Raw genomic sequence first — 22,318 nt, forward strand, 5'->3', positions numbered from 1 at the left:
CACTTACTGAGTTATGACTTGGCCGTGTGAACACACATGACATGAGGACTGGGATGCAGACTCAGTGAAGCTGTGTGCTTTTAGTTCCAAAAATACGTAGTATGTGGTGCTACTTTCCAATAAGGCACAAAAAGATTTATTAGTCATGACTATTTGTATCATTGATGGTTAACAAATAATTTACTAATGTGTTACAGATCACATTTAAGCTTTTAGTAACAACAACTTTTGGGTTGCCTTGTTGTGAAACACTGATCAATGAGCTATTAAAAATTACCAACATTTATTACCAATAAGAGAACAAATAAATACCAGTCAAATAGATGCTTTCACAACATGGCCACTTTCTAATAAAGCACTGTTTTAAAAGTGTTTTTTCATACCCTACTGACCCAAAAAACCTGATCTACAAAGAATTTGTATATTCTTTAATGATTGATAAAGTCATTTGTTAAAAGGCATAAACGCATCATAAAGGGTGCATTTTTCTCTTATCTTTGTTTTATTTCATAGTGAGTATCCTGTGAGCTTAAGTATGTACATATTTTAATGTACATTAATAAGCCATAAGCTACAACCTATAAACCTATAAAAGAAGTGGTACCAAAACTATTACTTTGTCAGTAATCATCAGTGTCTCAGTGTGTTTTCTGTGACTTACGTCAGCAGGAGCTTCCATAGTTTTTCACTCACTCTGAAGTATGCAGGCTGAGACAGTATAAAGTTTTGGCAGTACACAGTCCTGCAAATGAAATTCTAACCTCACATTAACTATTGAATCAACAATAAACAAAACAGCCAATTTAAAGAAGAAACTTCAATACTCAAAAAGTGGAGGATCAGCTGTTTGCAGACAGAGAGGGCAAAACAACACCAGAGTCTTCTGTTAGCAGTGCTGCCAGTTTCCAGCAGTGGGAAAAAAGCTGGAACAAACCTCAGCGGCACAAATCGAGTGTTTATTTGCCAGGACGCGATGCAAATGTTAAGTTTCTCCACAGTTCAGTTACAGTGCCCAAAATGCACTTCTGATTGAGATTAAGAAGACTGAAAAAAAAAAATCTATGAAATGAATGAATTTCTTACCCAGATGCACACATATGCATACACACACAAAAGGTGAAGCAGAAATGCAAGCATGCACAGGAACGCACACACATCGTGCACCTCAGCAGCCGAAGAGGGATTTATCCCCAGACTGCTGGAATCAGACATTTCAATGGCTCTCAGTGGGGTTTCCATGGCTATTCCATGTACAGAAATGAAAAGAGGGGACCCTCGCCTCGGGCCTCGCTCGCAACAGGGACAAATTTACATCTCAAGCAGGGCGGTTAAAACCCCTCCCCCTTCTTTAGCCCTCCCTTCCTGCTTCAGCATAACGGTCTGTGCATCTCAAACCCAGCCCCCCCGCCCCGCCCCGCTCCCCAAAAAACACTTTCACCACCACCACTTTGTGCAGCTTCCTCACATAAACCCTACTCTCACTGTCACACACACACGGTTTTGGGTAAGCGTTAAGCTCTTGTGTTCACTCTTGTACCCCCTCTCTATTAATTCTAAAGCTTCCTTGTTGGGATGTCTTTTCTTTCTTTCTTTCCATCCTTCCTCCTTCCTTTCTTTTTCTCTCAACAGGAGGAATCCTGCCTCTCTCCACCCAGGCTGCCTTTGATCCACCCGACTCAGAGCTTCGCTATTTTTCCTCCCAGAAAAGAAAGAGCAGGAAAAAAAAAAAAAAAATCACTTCCACCTCAATGATCCCACTGAAAGAATGCAAAACAAAAAAACACATTTGGGGAGTTTGAAGAACCTTCCTTTCTTTTCATCCTTTCTTTTTTCTCTCTATCCAAGATTCAATAGTTGCATTCCTTCACCCCTGAATAAAACATCAATACCTCTTGTCCAAATAGTGTAACTCCAATGGCATTTCTGGGGAAAAAAAGCTGAAGCCAAACAATTACCTGCCCTCAAAATAGACCACGCAACTACCTCATTCACCACCACAACACAGACAACCTTATTTCATGAAACGCTGTAGTAATTCTGCCCACTATTATTAGCTCCCCCTGGTTCCCAGTCACAGTCAAAAGTCTTGTTTAGATCCACAAGTTTCTGCTCACTCATCAGACTTTGCAGACAGGATAAGAAACTTGTTTAAAAAGTTCAAACTTCCTCAAGCCTTTCCCTATAGATTGTTTTTCCCCCCTCTCCTCCTCGACTGCTGCGTTCGTTCTGGCTACCCGGGCCTGCGTAAGCCTGCCTCAGGGCTGGGATTAGTGCCCGTCCACAGAGGTGTTTGTGTGTGTATGTGTGTGTTTGTGATTGAGAGAGAGAGAGAGAGAGAGAGAGAGAGCAAGAGCTTCCTCTCCCTCCCTTTCCTCCCTCACCCTCCCCCCTCCTCTGCAGCAGCACGGCAGCCTCACCTGTGGGGCACTGGCAGTGGAAGGAGTTGATTTTGTCGATACACTTGCCGCCGTTCAGGCAGGGGCTGTTGGCGCACTCGTCCGTATCGATCTCGCAGAACTCCCCCTCGTAGCCTGGCCAATTAGCAAGGGAGGACCAAGAGGGAGATGGATCGGTTAGACAGAGACACAGTGAGAAGCATTTTCACACTGCTGTAATATTGTATACTGCTGTAATGGACTGAAATTATACACTGCGGTCCTATAAATGGGAGTAGGGCTGCAATTAGCAATTACTTTCTAAATTAATTGAAAAGTTTGTGGTGACGTCAAAAGCTAAATCCCCGAAAAACTGAGAAGGAAAAACTAGAAAATGTTTGGTATTTTTTGTTTGACAAATGACTTACAGAAGTAATTAAGTATGAAAATAGTTGCTGGTTATTTTTCTGACTAAACAATTCACGGACTAAATGATTCAGCTGCATCCTTAAGTTTAATGAAGATAATTCTATTTACAGAGATGTGAAACAGAGGATTTGAGAATCTTTGAAAAGCATGTTTGGACAAAAATGGATTGGAAAAATGATAAAAGACAAATTAAGTCTCAAAATTGATGATTTAAAATATTCCACAATTGACCAAAAGGTAATAAATTTCAGCACTAAAGAAAACCATGTAAAAAAGAAATTAGTCATGTTTGATGCCATGAGGTCAGCCTTTGGAAAGGACAGAAACTTTACTAAAGCCACAAAGACCAGAACTGGACTGATTCAACTTGGAAGAGCATTCGAAAACTGATACATAAATAAGCTTCTTTTGACTCTACGTGACTTGTTTATGAGCTTTTATTTGCTGAAATTTGGTGACACGAGTCTAAACAAATGGAACCTAAACTTTAATCTAGGACGACAGTAGTCAAGCGTCTCACCTGGCATGCAGATGCAGTGAAAGTCTCCTATCTGGTCCAGGCAGGTGGCCTCATTCTTACATGGGTTCGACATGCATTCGTTGATGTCCAGCTCGCATCGTGGCCCCACGTAACCCTGCTGGCACTTACACTGGAATGAACCCTTGGTGTTTATACACTTCCCTGCGTGCTCACATGGGTTGGAACCTGTTTAAACAAATCAGTACTTTAACTTTACTTCAACGGTCCATCGTGTACATACGAGACCTAACAAGGATCAATTTGAATGTAAAGACATGACATGGAGATGATTTGGGTGGTTTACTGTTGTTTGGTGAAGCCAAAAACCAAAGCCTCGGCTGCGTGTGACTACAGAAATAATATCCCCGAGGGTGTTATTTACTGTGAATATGGGTATAATTATGGGCACCAAAGTACCCATAATAACTGGAAAGAATGAGCTCGTATTTTGACTTGTATAAAAGAGTTACAAATGCATGTGCAGTGACTGAAGCTTTCTTGACAGCAATATAGTTAAACTATGACTATCTACATTTGAATGGACTCATCAGTACAGTTGAAATGTGTCTTCAATCAGGCAGATTTCAACGCTTTGGCAGACACAGAGTTGGCAGGTCAATGAGTTTTACCCAGAGCGCACTCGTCAACGTCCTGATCACAGGAAGCTCCAAAGTATCCCGTGGGGCAGGTGCAAAAGTGGTTCCCGTTGACAGGGTTGGTGTCGCAGTTGGAGCCCTTCTGACAAGGGTTACTGATGCAGGCATCGTCCAGCTGGCACAGCAGACCTGGTACAGAGACCATAAGGTGAACTTTATTATATGTGGACTGAGTCAGTCACCCCATCACTTCTTGTTTTAAGAACTGCAAGTACTACCAGGGACTTTTATATTTCCTTTTCTAATGGACAAAAGAGTTTATTTTCGTCTCGAAACATATTTGATGATGTGACAAGTTTATATTAGGTGACTTGGTAACACTTTAAATTAAGCCCAATGGTTTAGCAGTGTTTCATAATGTGATCATGTTTCAACTTAAACTATGAGGCACCCATGAGTGGAAGCTGGTAAATAAATAATAATCAGTGACAATATAGTAAAACACAGTGGTAAACACTTAAAAATGTCTTCACATCTGACACTCATGTCTACCAACACGAGCAGTTTAAGACACCAAAACCACGGGAGAAACCAAAGATCAGCATTTATGAGTGTCACTTTCTCTAAATGCAGTGCTTATTCACTGGTGTTTACTTTACAGCCTTTAATTTTAGTTAGTTTTAACTTGTCACTTCCTTATCCTTCACACCCCACAATCACATGCTCGTCTACAGAAGTTAAGCCCCTAAGGTTGTTGCGTTTAAGAGCTAAGTGAACATGTAGATACCTGTGCGGCCATGAGGGCATTCGCAGAAGAAAGAAGCTACACGGTCATGACACGTGGATCCAGAGGCGCACGCAGCGCTGGCACAGTCATCGATGTTGTTGCTGCAGTCGTCCCCGGCCCAGCCGTTTACACACACACACTGGTAGCTGCCGAAGGTGTTGTGGCACGTGCCGCCATTTTGGCAGGCGTTGGGCATCAGTTGGCACTCATCAACGTCCTCTGTGCAGAGCTGACCTGTGGGAGAACCGGGGGGTCACAGGATTAAAGTTTAATTGGTTCGCTCCAAACAAATCACGAAGTCAGCGCTGGCACATGTACTTGAGCATCGTCACACAAACCTGTAAATTCTGGTTTACACTGGCAGTTGTAGGTGTTGACTCCATCTACACACGTCCCTCCATTCTGGCACTCATGACCAGGACAGTCATCAATATTGTAGTTGCAGTTTTTGCCAGTAAAACCTGAAACACAGACAGACTGCAATTAATTTTTTACAGTGTGTGTTTGCTTTCACTGAGTAATTTCTACTAGTGGCTTCAGGCTTCAGATTTTCAGTTGCTCATTTTTCCTGGTTTGAAAACAACATTCTCCCATTTACAACAAAAGGAATGAAACTTCTCTACAGTTAAATGTGGCCAACTGTCTCTTTCCTGCCAAGAAAAAAGGCAGCTGTACCATCTTGAGGTCTGTGGCAACCTCGCCATGTAATAACATCCACTGTTATACAGTTACACAAGAGGCAACCATTGGATTGTACAAATGGCATGCTGGGAAATATATACTGAAAATCAAAACCAGTACATGATCACTGCCAATGAGTCTTTTTGGTCATCTTAATAGTTTTTTTGATTTTCTTTGATCAACACAGTATAAAGCTAAGTAACATTGAAAATGTTAACAATGTTGCATGAATTGGAAAATAATTTTGCATATTTCTGCAAAATAAAATGTGAAAGCGCTTTCTTGTGTAGTGGATTCATTTACTTATTAGTTTGTGGGAGAAGAAGCAAAACAAGCTGCCTTGATTTAAGTCTACATCCTCTCGGCAGGTGTCTGTCAACCTTTATTCCCACTTTATAGTGTTTACAACTCAGGAAATATGACCATTTACCCTTACAATTAGGAAATAATTTAGAAAACTTCCTTGATTATCATCAATACAAGCACAAGCAGGCTTCAAATGCATTTCCTTCCTCATAAAGCATTTGCAAAAAACAACTAAAGCCATCCACGTTTGCTTGCTTATAATCTTTTCTGGGCATAGAACACACAAAAGCAAGGCAAAGTCAGTCTGTGTGGGAGTGATGAGCTGGTGGGCTGGGCTATAGTCCCAGCAAGCTTTGCTTCACTCTGCTATGTGAAAAAGGATGTTGTCCTTTGACCATTTCCTTATGATAAGCCTCGATGCCTTCCTGCTCTGCCTTGTTCACACACTGCGCACACCAGAAACACACACACACACACACACACACACACACAGGACACAACATAAGCAGGAACAGCCCAGCCTTAAATGACATCATCTCTTAGGCACTGACATTTAAATTCAACTTGAGAGACTGAGGTGTCTTTAGAAATGAATAACCTCACCTTAACCCAGCTTACAAATGATAGATCTGACTGATTTGATTGATATTTTTACCTTAGTACTTTTTCTAGAACTGAAGATATTACGTAGAGGTCATCTTTGTGAAATATTTTTATAGTCTAGAAGCTTGGTGATGTAGTGACTACTCCAAGGGTAGCTGGCTGACAAGTGTTGCCACACAAAAAATCTACATGGATTTAAATGTAACCAGGCCATAAAGCGATGGAGCACTAGATCATCAGATCAATAAAGACTCCTAAACCTCCTCTAATGTAGCCTTGAATTTAGGTAATGTTTCTACCTGGCACGCAGGAGCATTCGTAGCTGGTCTCTCCCCTCTGGATGCAGGTGCCTCCATTATGGCAGGGTGATGGGTTGCAGGGCAGGTAGCGGCTCTCGCATTGCTTGCCCGTGTACTCCTGTGGGCACTGGCACCGGTACCCGCCAACCTCGTTGATGCATACCCCGCCGTTCTTGCAGGGCGATGGGCTTGCATCGCACTCGTTGACGTCCTGTTTGCAGGTCTTTCCGGAGAAGAACGCCGTGCAGGTGCAGACGAAGTGGGTCTCGATGATAGAGCACTGGCCACCGTTAGCACATGGGTTTGAGGCACAGGGGTCGGCTTGGTGGCACCTATTACCTAGAGACACAGAGAAATTATGTTCCAGTATATTTCTTGGTTCTTAGGGTCAGAGAACTCTTATGTCATTAGACATAAATTTCTCCACTTCTTTTGGGGGGAAAAAATGATCTGCTGCGATAAAACTGCTGTGTGTTACCTGACCATCCAGGTGGGCAGTGGCACTTAAACGTCTGGAGAGTCTCAAGCTCGCAAGTGCCTCCGTTGCGACACGGTGAGTTGATGCAGGCATTGTTGACGGGCGTCACGCAGCGGGGGTCGCTGTAGCCCAGTTTGCAGGTGCAGCTGTAGTCCACTGTGTTCCCCCTGACCGCGGCGTGACACGTGCCGCCGTGCCTGCATGGCGAGCTGGTGCATGGGTCGCGAAACTGGCATCTGCTTCCCAAGTATCCGTCCTGGCATCTGGGAAAAGACAAACAGAGTGGTCAGGAACATTTAACAGTTGACAAGTGTGGAGTGAGCGGATTGCATCAACAAGGAGGATAAAGATATTTTTCTACAAAAAAAGTTCAGTGGGTCATGGGATCAGACAGGGATATTTCAGTGGTACTCAAATACACAGTTAGGTGCCAATCAGACAGGAGAGTTTTTGCAGTGAGAGGCATCTTTTCCAGTTGCTTTCTATAGGCAGTGAGTGTTTTGGCTGCTAATACAGCACCTTGGATGTTCAGATCACCTCATGTTTTTGCAGGAGCACCCTGAATGCATGAAGCTGAAAAAACTTCAACTCTGAGGAGAAAAGCTCCTGATGTCATGTGCAGTTGAATTGAGAAGAGAAACTAGTGGTGGCTGAGGCTGAATACCCTGAACTATATGACTTTACCAGCTGCAGTTACTATGATTTGAGCAGAGCAGGCCTTCAGCTTCTTTAAAGATTGATTGCATATCACCCTTTATGGCCTCTTATATTTATGCTGTTGATTATTTATCTATTGGGTTAAAATATGCTCAGCTCACAATTTAACAAGCCATCAAAGTGTACACACACAGACAAAACATTTCCTTTCTCATGCTGGCTTCTTTTTATACTTGTCCAGATTAATCAAAGTATGACTGGTTAAAAATTCTGGACACTGGGCTGACTGGTTGGTTGACCATCTGATTAGATCATCATCAGCCCATGAGAGTAAATTATATCAAAAGCTCAATTTATTGTCCAGCCTTACCCTGAATAAGTCAATCTGGTTACCTCCTAACTAACAAAACACCACTAACAACCACTGTTATATAGCAAACAGGAACGATATATTGGTCCACTAATAAATGTCCACTCTTTTTCTCATTTAAAATTAGCATAACAAAGAGCAGGAGCAGTCAAAAGGAATTCCCAAATACCTATATTTTCACCTATCCAAACTTTTGCAGCTCAGCACCGACTGAAGAGTTCACAAGCGTAAGACAATACTTCAGAATAGCAAGGTCCATCCCTTTGTGCACTACTGTGTTTATAAATCAACTTGGGTAATTGTCTTCACCAATAGGACTAACTATCCATTTCCCTTAAAAGATGGCCCTGCCCTGCTCTGCTGTGTTTACAACACGACAACACAGCCATGAGAAACTACGCTTTAAATGGGACATTGGTCTTTCTGCCGTGAGTCCCCCTGCGAACAATGTGTTTGAGGCTGTAAAACAGGGCGAGGGGGGTCGGACAAACTCCTGTGATGTTTCTCACAGGTTGTGTATGAGTCATAAACGTCCGCTCGGACCCCAGTGAACAAGTTCCCAGAGACAGAGACAGAGAGAGAGAGCTGCTGCAGATCACAGGGACACATTCACACATTTACAATTACAATGAGAGGAGCTGAAGAGTGTCCCCTGAGGATATGCGCGGCTCAACAAAGGGGCCACACACACACACACACACACACACACACACACACACACACACACACACATTCATACCTACACAGTGTGCAGTCTTTTACACACACACACAGGGAAATTAAGCATATTTATGTTCACAATTGCGTGCGTATTCACACACACAATACAGTGAGTGATCAAGTCAATCAAGTCTCTGCAGCTTTGAGACTACTGCTGATACTGCTGAAATGTTAAAACCTACAATTTTAGTCTCTCATTTATCCTTTAAGTCATTTATTATGAAAAAAATGGCAAATGTTTCCTTGTTCCAGCTTCTTTATAAGATGACATGCTGATTTTCTCAGTTTTTTATGATTGTAAATCTTAATTAAATCTTGTGGTTTTTGGACTTTTGGTCCAAAAACAGTACAAACACAGTATATTTTTTATTCCAGTTTTCTGTGTTTTATGTTTTCTAAACACAAGCAGTTGTACAAGATCTTTGCTTAAATGAAATGGGATAAGATTTTTAAAATAAATCTTATTTTGGTCATTGCCAAAAAACCCTCAGACCTGCAACATCAAATCCTTCCCGCTGCCACATTCCTATTTTCATCACCTTCAGAGATTCAGTACAGTTGTCAACAACGCTGGGTGGTCAGGGAGGCTTGGGCATTAGAAAAACAAAGCATCTACTCAATAGCACCGGAGACGAGAACAAAAAAAATCTGCGGCATTTGGAATTCTTGTTCCTAATCCATCCCTTCCAAAAGTCGAGACACAAGAAAAGCAGCCATCATGGCACCCTTCAGCAGCTCTCAGGGCTGAAATGTGCTCGCTTCGACCCTTTTGTCAGCACTCATTCATCCTGAGGACAAGGCCGCATCTATGCCACAGTGTTTGAGCTTCAAGCCAACATTATGGCAACTTCAAAGCACCGTGCCACCACCTCAATGCTCGTTATTCTTCCCTCCCCAGAGAGGATTTTCTGCAGCATCAGACAAGAAACGGGAAGAGGATGAAACGGACGAGACAGTGGCGCAACCTCTGTCAAGAAACATGAAAGATTTCCAAAAGTGAATTCCTGCTCACAGGGAATGTCTAGATCTCAAAATTTCTTAGGTTTATTTTTTTTCAGCACAGACTTGACAAACAACTGTTCTCTTGGAATATTGTTGTGTTTTATTCTCACGCAGAAACAACATTGTGCATAAAACATCCTGCCGACATCAAAGCGGCCTTCCCACGACATTAAAACCCGCCGTAACTCTCAAATACCTGACCAGAGCCAGCAAGTCTGTTAGCCCTGAGGGGCTGGCAGGACCATGTCCCCAAACATTCCCAGGGGGTCCAGCCAGTGTGTGTGTCTGTGTGTGTGTGTGTGTGTGTGTGTGTGTGTGTGTGTAGGTGGGGGCCAAGCCGTGGCCCCTCTGTAGGGACAGGCGTGTGTTTAGACAGGGTCTCCCTCTCAGGGGATTAGGCAGCCTTAGGACTGTGGCAAGGAAAAGAAAACATAACATGCTAGGCTGCCCGCTGCATAAACAGTAGTAGTGAGTGGTGGCATGTCACCACGCTGAGAGCAGAGTCTGCACCTTGGCTGAGTGTCATTTAGCCTGGAATCACTGTAGCATTAAGTTCAAACAAAGCAGTGATCTCAGGAGTTACAAGTCAAATCAGTTACAGGCAAATAAAATCAAAGGTTATTAAATAACTTATTTAGTCCAAAATCACAAATGCGCCCCAAAGGGTTTTGCAAACAGTAGTAAATGACACCCTCTATCATTAGAGCCTTCATTCAGACAAGGACCAAGTGCTCTCATGAAACTCTACAGCAAAGAACTCACAGCGAGAGAGTGGACATGTTGATGACATTTCTATCCTCTATCCTGCAGCAGCGTTATGTGGGCACCACCCCTCAGCCAAACCATAAGGAATATTTCCAGCAGATGATCACACAGACTTCCTCTGACTGCGTGCCTCATGTGTGAAAGGGAAACTCCAGGTGGCTTTATTGACTTTGACTGCGTACAGTGCTGATTTTTATGAGATGTCAGGATCGATAAAGGCACTGATAACTGACCGGATCAGGAATCAACAAAACATGACCGATACCCATCAAACACTCTCTCGTCATCACTGTTTCTGGGCCCCACAACTCAGTTTTGAGAACAACATTAATTACTTGAACCTAAAAATATGGTCTTATTCATCCTGAAGAGTTCAACACAGTGAGGCAGCTGTAACAATGCAGTGGTATCAGACCAGCATATTCCATGAGCTGAGGTTCTGACATCAGTATCAGGAGAGAAAAAGTTGGATCTGTGAATCTGTACTGCATCAGAAAACATGTAAAATAACTTTAGTAAACTGCATTTAGTTCAATCACATTGACCAACACAGTATATGATTTGATTTAACTCTTCCTGTGGGTCCACAATCTAGAACAAAATGCATGAGACATCTTCTCATCTTCTCTTCAAACTCCACTTCCAGATTTACTCTGATAAGACAGAAGTATCTTTACACTGTAAACTGTGGTGTGGCTGGAAATTCTTCCACATAATTTCTGAGCATCTGTATCCCTCAGAGGATAGTAGAAGAGTGTGTGTGTGTGTGTGTGTGTGTGTGTATGTATGGTGCAGAGAGTTGGGGGTGTGGGGGTGGGGGAGTGAGATCTGGCTGCTAGAAGGCCAGTCCAGTTAAGCCCCAGTGGTGGCGGGTGCTGAGGTCGTGAGGCGCCACACGAGCTCCCTGGAAAAAGGCCGCAGGGAGCAGGTGCGCATGTTAATGAGGAGACAGCAGCTGCTGCCACGGCCATTCAGCCCCTCCTCCCCCCTACTACACACACACACACACACACACACACACCTCCCATGTCCCTTATCCCACCACTCTGCCTCCTTCCTCTCCATGGCACCCCATCCTACTACTGTCCTAAAGTCTGGAGAGAGGCAAGGGCCCCCGTACTGCAAAAAATAAGGTTTTCAGTTTATGAATTAGTCTTAATTTCTCATTTTTACAGTTGTTTGTTTATGGTGATTGGTCAATTGGGTTGACTGTGGTGAAGGAAAGTTTAAAAACTGATAAGGAACAAGGCAGAATAAATTAAATAACATCTTAAGTTTCTTCATTTTTTACAGTGTTGGTATCTGAATGGTTTGCTCCCTTCCTCTAAAGCTAGCAGAGAATGAGGAGCGAGCGAGGAAGAGAAAGAGAGGGAGAGAGAGCGAAGGATGAGTGGGCCCATTGTTTTTCCTCCCCATTCAGAGCTGACCACAGGCCGGGCGTATTCAGCGGTTACACCTCCTCTTTCCTCTCCTTTCCCTCCTCTTTTTCTCTCTCTCTGTCTCCCAGAAAAAATCTTTCCCTGAATCTTCTTTCATTACATATGGCTCATCCCTGAATTTTCCCCCCTTTTTTTCTCATTATTGGTTTCACTTCCTCTGTTCAAAGCCATACAGTTGTTGGCATCCGCTCGCTCCCCTCTGTGCACCTTCTTTCCCTCCAAACCCCGTCACCCCACTTCTCCCACACACACCCCTGTTTCTTTTCATTTGTAAGACACCGCATTAGGATTTATAAGTCTCAACTGACTACTCCTCACTCCCCCCAAACTTCCTTCCAAGTTACTCCAAGCTGCTCTTCAACTTTTTTTTTTTTTTTTCCTGTGGTGTGCGATGTTTGAGGCCAAGCGTAAGGCGAAAGAAAAGCTTAAAATCCAAAACACACACAAGCAGTGGGGACAAACAAAAGAGTCTGAAAGAAAGGAAATTGGAACTGGTTTGGTTGGGTTTTCACAGGGAGAAAGGGGTTGCCAGTTCAGAAGGAATCTTTGGTGTTTACTCTAAAGTCTCCTGTCCTGATTCTTAACCCCAGAAACCTCAATAGAGGCTTGCTGGCAGCCTCACTTTATGGTTTCTCGAAAAAAGGGAAGAAAAAAAAAAACACACCAGCTTTGAAACCGGCATCTGCCCTCGCAAAAAAAACAGCCCAGCGTCTCACACCAAGGCCTAAAAGACAAACAGATAGAGCCCGTTCACCCTTACCTCGGTGCACGTGGACGCACTATCCAAACACACTCTGGCTGAGGTGCGAGCGGTAAGTCAACTGTAGCACACGCTAGGCAAAGAATGCTAACAGTTTGCTCTTTAACTTGGCGAGAGCCTGTCAAATACATGCTCAGCACAAAATGGCTTTCACAGGCATCAAGCTTAACTGTCTCAATAGGAGCTCAGATGTATAAAATAATGGGGGGTAAGACAAAAGATATTCAACAGCTTTTATGAAGTCTTGGTTGTGTTCAAAACAAACAGAGCGAAGCAGCTGCTTCAACAAGAGAAATCTGCTGCCCTGGCGAGCGGGATAATCTCAACAGCAGCAGGTAAACTGGGCTGCTAGAAAGGTAAATAAAGAAGACATGAAAAGAGGGGCACAAATCAGAAGCTGAGCAAATATCAGGTGTTTGGGAGGGATCGTATAACTGCAGGACAGCAGCGGAATTATCTTTGCGGTAAGGCCGATACTGTTATTATCTTTTCTGTCATCCCTGCCCAGCAGACCTCATTGTTCTCCTCTGCGCTCACTTCTGGGCCGCCTCTTCTTCAATTGCTGCCACAGTAGCCCGTGGCAACAGGTCTGCGACACTGATGGGATGCATAACAGGGCCGGGCGGCGGCTCGAGCCTCCAGCAGATGTTGTGGTGACATCTGACCCTTGGCCAGGCGTCACTCTAAAAAGGGGCTTTCCTCAGTGTCGGGCCAATCTGCCATCTGCCATCTCTCTGAGGTTACGCACAGATGGGGACAGAGGCTTCGAACATAATATGTAGACTACACATGTGCACTGTATACAAATAAAAAAAAAAACCTAGAATGCAGATTTTGGTAGCAGCTTTTAAGGAGCTTAGTGAATTAGGTTGTGCATTTACTCAATTATTGTGCCACATAAAGCCCTGTGGGAGACAGAACCAGTGTCTGATTTCATTTCTGTAAACAACATAATTAGGAATATTTTAGGGTAATTCCTTGTTCACCTTTTATTATTTAGGTTACACCTTATTTTCACGGCTTTGGCCATCAGTTCTATTGCTTAAGACAATAATAGAAAAGTAACTGCCTCTCTAAAGTAGTTGCAGAGATCTGGGAAAGGGTACCCAAGCATATGGGTAAGAAACACAAGGTGATCAAGAAGACTTAAATAAATAAGCCAGATTCTCTAAATTTCTTTGTAGGTTAAATTACCTGAATAGAAACCCTTTTTGCACTGGAGATCTGTGCACTCACACAACTATGGTGAGTAGAACCAATGATTGTTGCTTAAGAAAAGCAACAAATATGCACAGTGAAAGCTGGAACTAGGAAGTATTTGATATTTTTGCTGTAATGAAACAGTAGGTTGAGGATTTGTTTTGTTTTGTATTTTGTTAAAGATTGTTTTTTGGGTATTTTGCAAAGGCAGACAGGAAATACAGAGAATGAAAGGGAGAACAAAGATCATACCAGGGATGATGAGGTTTTTGTGGAACATCTCTCAGCCCCTAGAAGGTCAAAGCTGAAGCAGAAAGCCATACACCAGCCAGTGTGGTAACAATCTTATCATTAATTTCTGTTCTCTCTTTCAAATAACATCTGACTAAGCTGGGTTCTGGTTAAAACCCGTCTGATAGCCTGGCTACTTGTATTTCTTGCCCCAGAAGACAGAAATAGATAAACAGAATTATCTATTAAGACTGTTATTTAATAAACTGGACGTTTTATATCATCTCTCTCTCCCTCCTTCTCTCTCAGGTGTCTTCTTCAGTGACAGAGTTTTCAACCAGGAGTCAAACTGTGTTAGTGGAGCATGTTTGTACCTCTGCTCCCCCTCCCCTCACCCCTCACATCTCCCCACCACTCATTCTTATTTCCTGGCTGTTTGGTTCTCTGCCTGGACTAAGTCCCCTTTAGTCTTGTCTGATCTGTTTTACAAGCATTGCCCAGGGGGGCTCTCTCTCATCTCCTTTCCTCTACACTTCCCTCTCTCTCTCTCTCTCTCTCTCTCTCTCTTTGCCCTCTCCTGTGTTTTCCCAGCAGCATACAGAGTCTAACCACACTGACAACTCTTCCACCACTGGTAGAGAAAATCAACGCTAAAATGCTCGCTTAAACTCAGCTTCAATCACACAAATTGAGCCTATTGAAATAAAAATAGCTCTTTGGCTAAAACCAAAGCTGGCACAAAAACAGGGTTGTTGTTTGTTGTGGAACTGAAACCAAAGTTACCACTGAATCCCCACTGGCTACAGAAATTACAGGGGAAACGCTGTCCCTCTTTCCCTCTCCTTACATCCATCCTTCTTTTCCTTCCTCTCTAATAGTACAGGAGAGCTGACCTGGCCAGCCCACATCTGGCAGCCTTCATTAGAGACCCTGTTTATTTGGGAGTGTTATGGACACAGCCCATGGGAAAGAGCCAGCTCCCCCAGGGATCAACACTCAGTGTGTGTGTGTGTGTGTGTGTGTGTTGAGAGTCAGCTCTAATGACTTCTGCCACTGCCAGCTTCCTTACGAGGCTGGGAACCACTTAAAGTCTTTACGGTCTGCATCTGAAGGTGTAACTGACAGTGCAACTGGACTCTCAGGTTGTTACTATACGCTGCAATTTCAGGGTTTGAGCCAGAGCACGGCAAAATGTCCCATCACCTCATCCGCCCTGCGCTCAGCCATAAATCAAGACCAGGCAAAGGCTGGTTTTAGATTTTATAAGATTTAACAGCATTTATTTTGCGAGTCAGCCACACTAATGCTAGCAGATAACTTCAGCTAATGTAACTTTTTTTTTCCTGTCTGACACTGTCCCCCTCCCCCAGACTCAAAGTCAAAACAACAGCGCCCTCCAAGCTGCACAGGAGCTCTATTTGTTCACATGCTGGCAAACTGGTCCCATTAAAAGTATGCTGAATTAGCTAATAGTAGTTAGTTTTTGAAGGCACCTTTAATACTGAAGCTGATGATTCTCAGACAAGTTCTGGAGTTTTAAGGCACAGCGGTTTTCTGTGATTTCTATGTGGATTTATGGATGGATTTACATCCTTGATAAGTGTAAGTCACGCTATGTGGTTATTATTTCTGTTAAGATTTGACAGGGTTGAAAAGAGTTCGATTTTTGACTCAAATTCACCTAATATGGTGTCTTTGCCTCATACACAGTGTGGGCTGAAAATCTAGTCATGTAAAATGACTAAAATGCATGCATGTAATATAAGTTCTTAGATATGTTAATATGTGTAGCACTCAGAGTGTTTACAGCCTTGTTAATTAGCCCTCTAAGATATATTTAAAGGGGTCCTTTTAACCACTCCCATACAGTCCTGGCTGTAGTGGAACTCGTCAGGTGCTGGAGCTCATAACCTTGAGGAAACTGTCATATTTCCCCCTGTGCAACAGATATTTTGACTGGTATCAGTCTTACAATCTGCATCTGAACAAACTGCTCTATTTCACAACAAAAGCATTGCACTCCTTTCTCCTAAATATCCTGTGACTGAGTGTGTGGCAGGCAGTGAGAGTGACTGAAAGCTAAAAGCACACCTGGCAGACAAAGTCGAGCTGTTTCTGTGTGGAGCTCAATGGGCAAAACCACAAGTAATCATGGGTATTATGGAGCATGCTGCTGTGTGGGTGAGTGCACGTCCCTCTTAGTTGTTATACTATAACCCACAGACAGGTGGTCTGGCTGAAAGAAAGAAAGAAAAAAGAAAAGAAAAGAGGAAGTGTGGTTTGGAGTATGCCAAGTGGCTTTGTCTCTCACACACACACACACACACACACATGCTGACTGTCAGTCCTCTTAGCTTGCGATCAAAGTTTATGTGATTTGTCTTGGCATATGCCAACCAGGGAGGCTCAAATATCACTAATCCCCAGTGCTGAGGTTCCCCACCACCAAGTCGCTTCATACAGCCAGAACGGTCTGCCGATCAGCCCTCTCACCAGCCGGACTCTTGCCAAAGGGAACCGAAAACCGGCGGCAGCGGCCATATAAAAGCCTCGCGCTGTGTGTTTCTCGTTGTGTGATGATATGATCAGATACAGCACCTTTTCTTCCCTCGGGCCACTCAGAGGCTGTTTCCTGACTCTGAATGGAGGTGGTGGGGGGCAGCGGGTGTAGAGTGTGCAGGGGAGGTTAAGATAGACTCATCTGACCGGAGCAAACAGAGGTGCCATTGAAGAATCCCCAGAACCGGAGAGACAAGGGCTCACTTTCATTGAAGTGGATGGATACTGTAGCAGTCACTGCACATACCAGCGAGGAATTAATGACTCTGTTTGTTATCTGAGGCTCTGTTCACTCAAACACCAACAAATCCTAACTACAGGATTAAAGCTCTCACATTTTTAGATCCTAAGTGCTCGTCATTCAACCTGAAATCTCATGTGCAAATATTTCAAGCTAACTGCTCGCAGAAAGAGTCAATAAGAAATAGAGAGACTTTTTCATCTATTGTGACAAGAAAGCAAAATGTTCAAGTCCATGTTCAAAGTTAAACATGAAACTTAATTCTTGGCATTAGAAATAATCGTTTAACACATCAACCCCAACTCAAGGTCTGTTAACATCAACAGCACAGTCTCTGTAACAACTGAGCAAGCTCCATTTGCTGATGAAGACATGTGAAGTGGACCCATTTCAAAGGTCAAGAATACATGTCAGGCTTGTTTCAAACAAAGTAACAGGGACATGGTCATGGCTCCTTCATGCAGAGTTGGCAGAAATGCATAAAAAAGTCATTAATTTAAGTCTGAGTAGTTTAGAATTACATTATTATTCTGGTAATAAATTACCCAAACGTCTGGTGTGTGTTTGCATCCTTAAAGTCTGATTTAATTCATATAAACTCCAGCTGCGAGACCTTAAATCCTAAAAACGCCCTCATCACAAGACTCCGTGCTATCAACAGGCTGTCAGAAATCTGTCATATTTTTTCATCACACTGACTGACTGATTAATGAACATACGCAATCTCTCAGCAGCGTCGCTCCTCGCTCCTGAACTGGCCCGGCATCTCTCATCCCTCTGGGCAGGGAGAAGCTCTGCTGCGAGCTGCTTTGATTCTGGCCATTGTGCCACTGGAATTTGGGAGTTATTTTTCCTGGTCTGGATTGGCTCAGCTCTCTCACTGCTCCCTGCTGCTGCTGCTGCTGCCAAGCCTCTACAGTAAATGAGAGGCCTCCTCGAAGCTCTTTGGAGATAAACTTCAGTCAGGATCTCACTGGGCCAGACAGGCCAGATACAAGGAGGAGGTGGTATTTATGGTATGGCATGTCGAGTAGGCATCTCTGTCAGACTATATAAAACTGAAGCATCCAATGCCACTTACTCGACCTCCACATAACACTTCAGTTCAAGGGCGGCCGCTTTTTGATTGAGGTGAAACCACCTCATAACTCTGTCAAGAATGAAATGAGACTCGGGGGAAATAAGCCTCTCTGCATACTTTCATTAGGAAACACAAAAACACTGTCAGCGTTTCTCCTTCACGAGGCCAAGCAGGACATTACAAACAGTTAACTGATTAACAATATATCAATTAACCCCTCAGTGCATTAGTCAAGTAATACACTTGACCTTTAACCCTTTTGTTTGATGAGATACTCCAACAAGACAAACTTCACACTAAGCTTTGAACAGGATCCACCTGGCTGCAATTATTTCTCACTGTTCATGTCCTGATAGTGCCACCTGCGCTGCTTTACAAGAGCCGCAGCACTGACTGCGTGAAAGCACTTGCTGTGGAAGTCATCGATCTCAGACAATGCTCGCAGGAAGTTCATGGAAAAGAAGTGACGTCAGTAAACCTGGCTCTGGGTTTTGGAGTTGGAGAGAGAAGCTAGGAGCTACAGTTGGTTGTTAAACTCTGAGCCTGCTTCACTTAGCAGATCATTTTACTGGTAAATTAACCTAGCTGAGTACGCAGCCTGTAAAAAGTTGTGTCTGCTTTGTTAAGTGTGAGAACGACTCTGGTCAGGCCATCAGGGTTATCTTGGCTTAGGTTTGAGACCAGTGATTTAGTTTACCTGATACCAAGACCTATGAGTCAGTGTATCTCTGCTTCTTCTCAATTGATTTGGACCAACTAAGCAACTCCTCCATGTAGCTTAAAAGCAATTTTGTTCAGCACAACTGGAAAACAGTAACAGTAATGTCCAAATGCATCTTAAATCAACATCATGACCTGAACGTCGAGTTAATAAATCCCCCTGAACAAGCAGCAGCTGGTTGAATTCCTTCTGAGTAATTAGTAACCTAATATCACAGGACATTTTGTAACCAGGAATGCACACAAAACAGAACATTAAAACAAATCAACTCAGCAAGATAAAACATTTTTATTATGTTCTCAACTCAGTGAAACTGTTTCACTTTGACTGATATTGACTTTTTGAGAGTATATATCCCAAAGACTGCACAAGGAAGGTGGTTTAAAGTAACTCCAACAGCAAAATACACGAGAAAAAATGTAACACTTTCACATCAACTAAGCTTAAATCATTAAAACAATACAAACTTTGTATTTTCACTGTTAATCAATCTGTTAATTTTGTTGTAATTATTTATGTAGACCAATCAACCAAAAAAAAAAAAACCTCACAACTCCTGAGGCCCAAAGTGATGACTCTTTAGTTCAATTGAAGGTTTAAAATCCACAGAGTAATCAGATTACAATCATATATGGCAAATTATGCATATATATATATATATATATATATATATATATATATATATGGCAATTATCAAAATACTTTTATAAACTTATCAGGTCAGAATTTCAGCTACTAATGTTTTGCTGCCCCATCTTGATGAACCTAAAACTTCTTCTCCAAAATTCCCAGCACTCTGAAAGCACAGTGACAGCTGACACAATGAGAAAGCAACATTTTAAACACACACACACACATACACAATCACACACTAAGCCCTGAGCGCTCACTCAAACCTTTTCAAAACAGCAAAAGATGCCCATCTCCATGTTTAATTGGAAAAGTCTGAGGAGGAGGACAGTGCGGGGACACAATGCTGGCTTTGTGGCCCAGTGAGGAGGTGAGGCTGGGAGAAGGGAGGAGGGAGGGGAAGGGAGGTTATGTGATTGAGGGGTGAATAACACAACCAGACCAAATTAAGATGTGGCGGGAGGCCAAGATAGCTGCCTGGGTCTTGCAGTCCCCCCGCATCTGTGACCCAGCCAGACCCAATCATCTGGCGGTCACCGACACTAAGATGACACTGGACACTGGCTGGTGCTGCTCATGCCAGGTCGGAAATTAGAGCCAAGCGCAAAGAGGGCTATTGTTGTTTAAAGGGGGAAAAAAAAAGTTGGGGGAGCAGAGCAGGAGCTTAGTGGTTTACATGTGAACTGAAGACATCTCCAAATACAACTCAGAAGACAAAGTGTAGGAACCTGTCTCCATTTTTTAGCAAGTTTGCAAACTTTCACCCTCTGCCATCTGTCCAAGGGAATGAGAGAGAGGGAAAGAGAGAGGGAGAGAGCACTGTAGGCCATTGAGGTAGGGACAAAATCCCAGGAGAGGGTGGGGGGGCTGGTTAGGAGGACAGAGTCTGAGTGTCTCTCTGGGAAGCCTCACCCAGATTAGTCACACAGAATTAATCGCAGTGGAGAACAATGGTCGCCGAGCTTCTGGCAACCCCAGCTGTCGCTCCGTGAAAGAAAAGAAAAACAAGATTTAGGGCTGCGAGAGTTTGGCTGCAGAGGGGAGAGTGTGGTGGCACCAACACACACACACACACACATAAACACACTCTCTCCCACAGTGACCCCTGTCCTCATCAATGTCCACTCATTTCTCTGCGTCTGCTTCTCTGACCATTTGCCTCCCAGAAATAGCAACTCTGGTATGAGCGCTCCACCTTTAGAGCCCTCACATTGCATCCCAAAAAAAAAGAGTCATTGCAGATTCCACCAGACAAACATTCCCAAATCCTCTGCGCAGGTTTTCCCTCATCATTTACTGGTAAAAAATAAATAAAAAATAGAGAGAGAAGTGCAGATGTTACACTTACTTGCACTCTTCATTCCCATCTGGAGTTGCCTCACATCTCCCCTGGTTCAAACACGACTCCGTGGCCGTGAAGCATCTCAGGCCTGCGAAAGGAAAGTTTTAATACACCTGCACTTTTCTAAAACAAAAAAAGTGGTTATTTTCAGTTGTTACAACATAGCAAACTCTCCAGGTGATGCAGCTAAAACATCTTCCTCGGGGGCTGTATAAATGGCACAGGTATCACTCCACTAATGTGAAGTCTAGGTGTGACTCTTGCCACCTCAAAGTGCAGTTTTCTTGTGGTGAACACAGGGACTTGACACCGGTTTGGCAGTAGCATGTTCATCTCTGCAGCTGTCCACATACAGAATGTGCCATTTGGGGGGAGTAACACAGCTTTGCAATAATATATTAAAAAAAGAAAAAAGACTGGCTCTGAATCCAAACTGCAAAGGCATGCGTTTACACACTAGTGAGAAAAAGTTGAGTGTTTGCTGGGCGAGTGCGCAACAGCTGCCTGGGCAAAGTAAAAAAAAAAAAAGAAACATAAAGTGATTCAGTTTGTAAGACAGGAGAAAAGTAGGGCTGGTGTAAACATGACATGACATGTTTAGATAATGCCAACAGGTGCATGAAAGCGTTTAAGGAAACCTGATGAATGTAAATTAAGAGTAAACTTCAGAAACCTGCAGGATAAGTAAAAAAAAAAAAAAGTTGGGGGGAAATGGCTCAACTTCAGTTTCAGCCCATCAGTTTAGAAATGAAAGTGAATGTGTCAAGTTGCTAAAACTTCACCGTGTCCTATAAAGAGTTAATCAGTGGCAAAACTACATTTTCAAATCTTGTTGAAAACTGATCAAAAGCTCCCGAAACGCCACTCACCTCGTGTTAGTCCAATCAGCGACAACAAGAAAGTTAGTTTGGCAAAGAAAATATGCATTCCTTCTGGTTTAAAATGGTTGTACAAATCCACGTGGGTTTTTTCATAGATCCGCTATTGTGTCTTCCCTTCCGACAGGTAAAAAAAAAACAACAACTTTCAGTTCATCCTTTGGTAGATCCACAGAGAGTAAAGCGCGTCAGTGAACTCCGAGCATGCGATGTTGTCACTTCGGATCCCGAGTTGGAAATGACTTAGAGACGCACTTCTCCATTCGCTACTCCGCATCGAGGGGCGTTTTTCTTCCGTGGACACACACACACACACACACACACACACACACTTAAACAAACACACATTTGGTCTCCAGACTGGCACAAACTGTACAACTTGATGAAGAGATAATAAGGAAGTTTGTTTTTATTTTCCCACGTACTGATTGGTTAATTAACAAGTCTGGGTAATTAGTGCAGCTGTGACAGCGGTTTTCGTCACACACACACATCATTCAGTGTCTTTTTTAAAAGTTAGCTTTCAATAAGTCATTAGATAATGAGGGTCATCAACAAACCAAACAAAGAAAAAACACTTTACACAGTAAATAATGCTAAAATCTGACATTACACCAAATATTGCACAGTGTTTAGCACTTATCTCAA

General features: G+C 43.1%; 1 protein-coding gene across 1 annotated transcript in view; it reads right to left on the bottom strand.

The window, feature by feature from the left end:
- Positions 1-21,925, bottom strand: part of LOC108875238 (neurogenic locus notch homolog protein 1) — a 42,979-nt gene extending 21,054 nt beyond the window's left edge. Inside the window, exons 1-9 of the mRNA XM_018664049.2 lie at positions 21,662-21,925; positions 20,799-20,880; positions 7,075-7,337; positions 6,597-6,935; positions 5,046-5,168; positions 4,708-4,941; positions 3,954-4,109; positions 3,325-3,510; positions 2,418-2,531 (exon numbers count right to left, since the gene is read on the bottom strand). Coding sequence (XP_018519565.1) covers positions 2,418-2,531; positions 3,325-3,510; positions 3,954-4,109; positions 4,708-4,941; positions 5,046-5,168; positions 6,597-6,935; positions 7,075-7,337; positions 20,799-20,880; positions 21,662-21,719 — 1,555 coding nt within the window. The 5' untranslated portion in view covers positions 21,720-21,925. The remainder of the gene's footprint in view (positions 1-2,417; positions 2,532-3,324; positions 3,511-3,953; positions 4,110-4,707; positions 4,942-5,045; positions 5,169-6,596; positions 6,936-7,074; positions 7,338-20,798; positions 20,881-21,661) is intronic.
- Between the last annotated feature and the right edge of the window lie 393 nt (positions 21,926-22,318).

This window comes from Lates calcarifer, linkage group LG13 (assembly GCF_001640805.2).
Source record: "Lates calcarifer isolate ASB-BC8 linkage group LG13, TLL_Latcal_v3, whole genome shotgun sequence".
Classification (NCBI taxonomy): domain Eukaryota; kingdom Metazoa; phylum Chordata; class Actinopteri; family Centropomidae; genus Lates; species Lates calcarifer.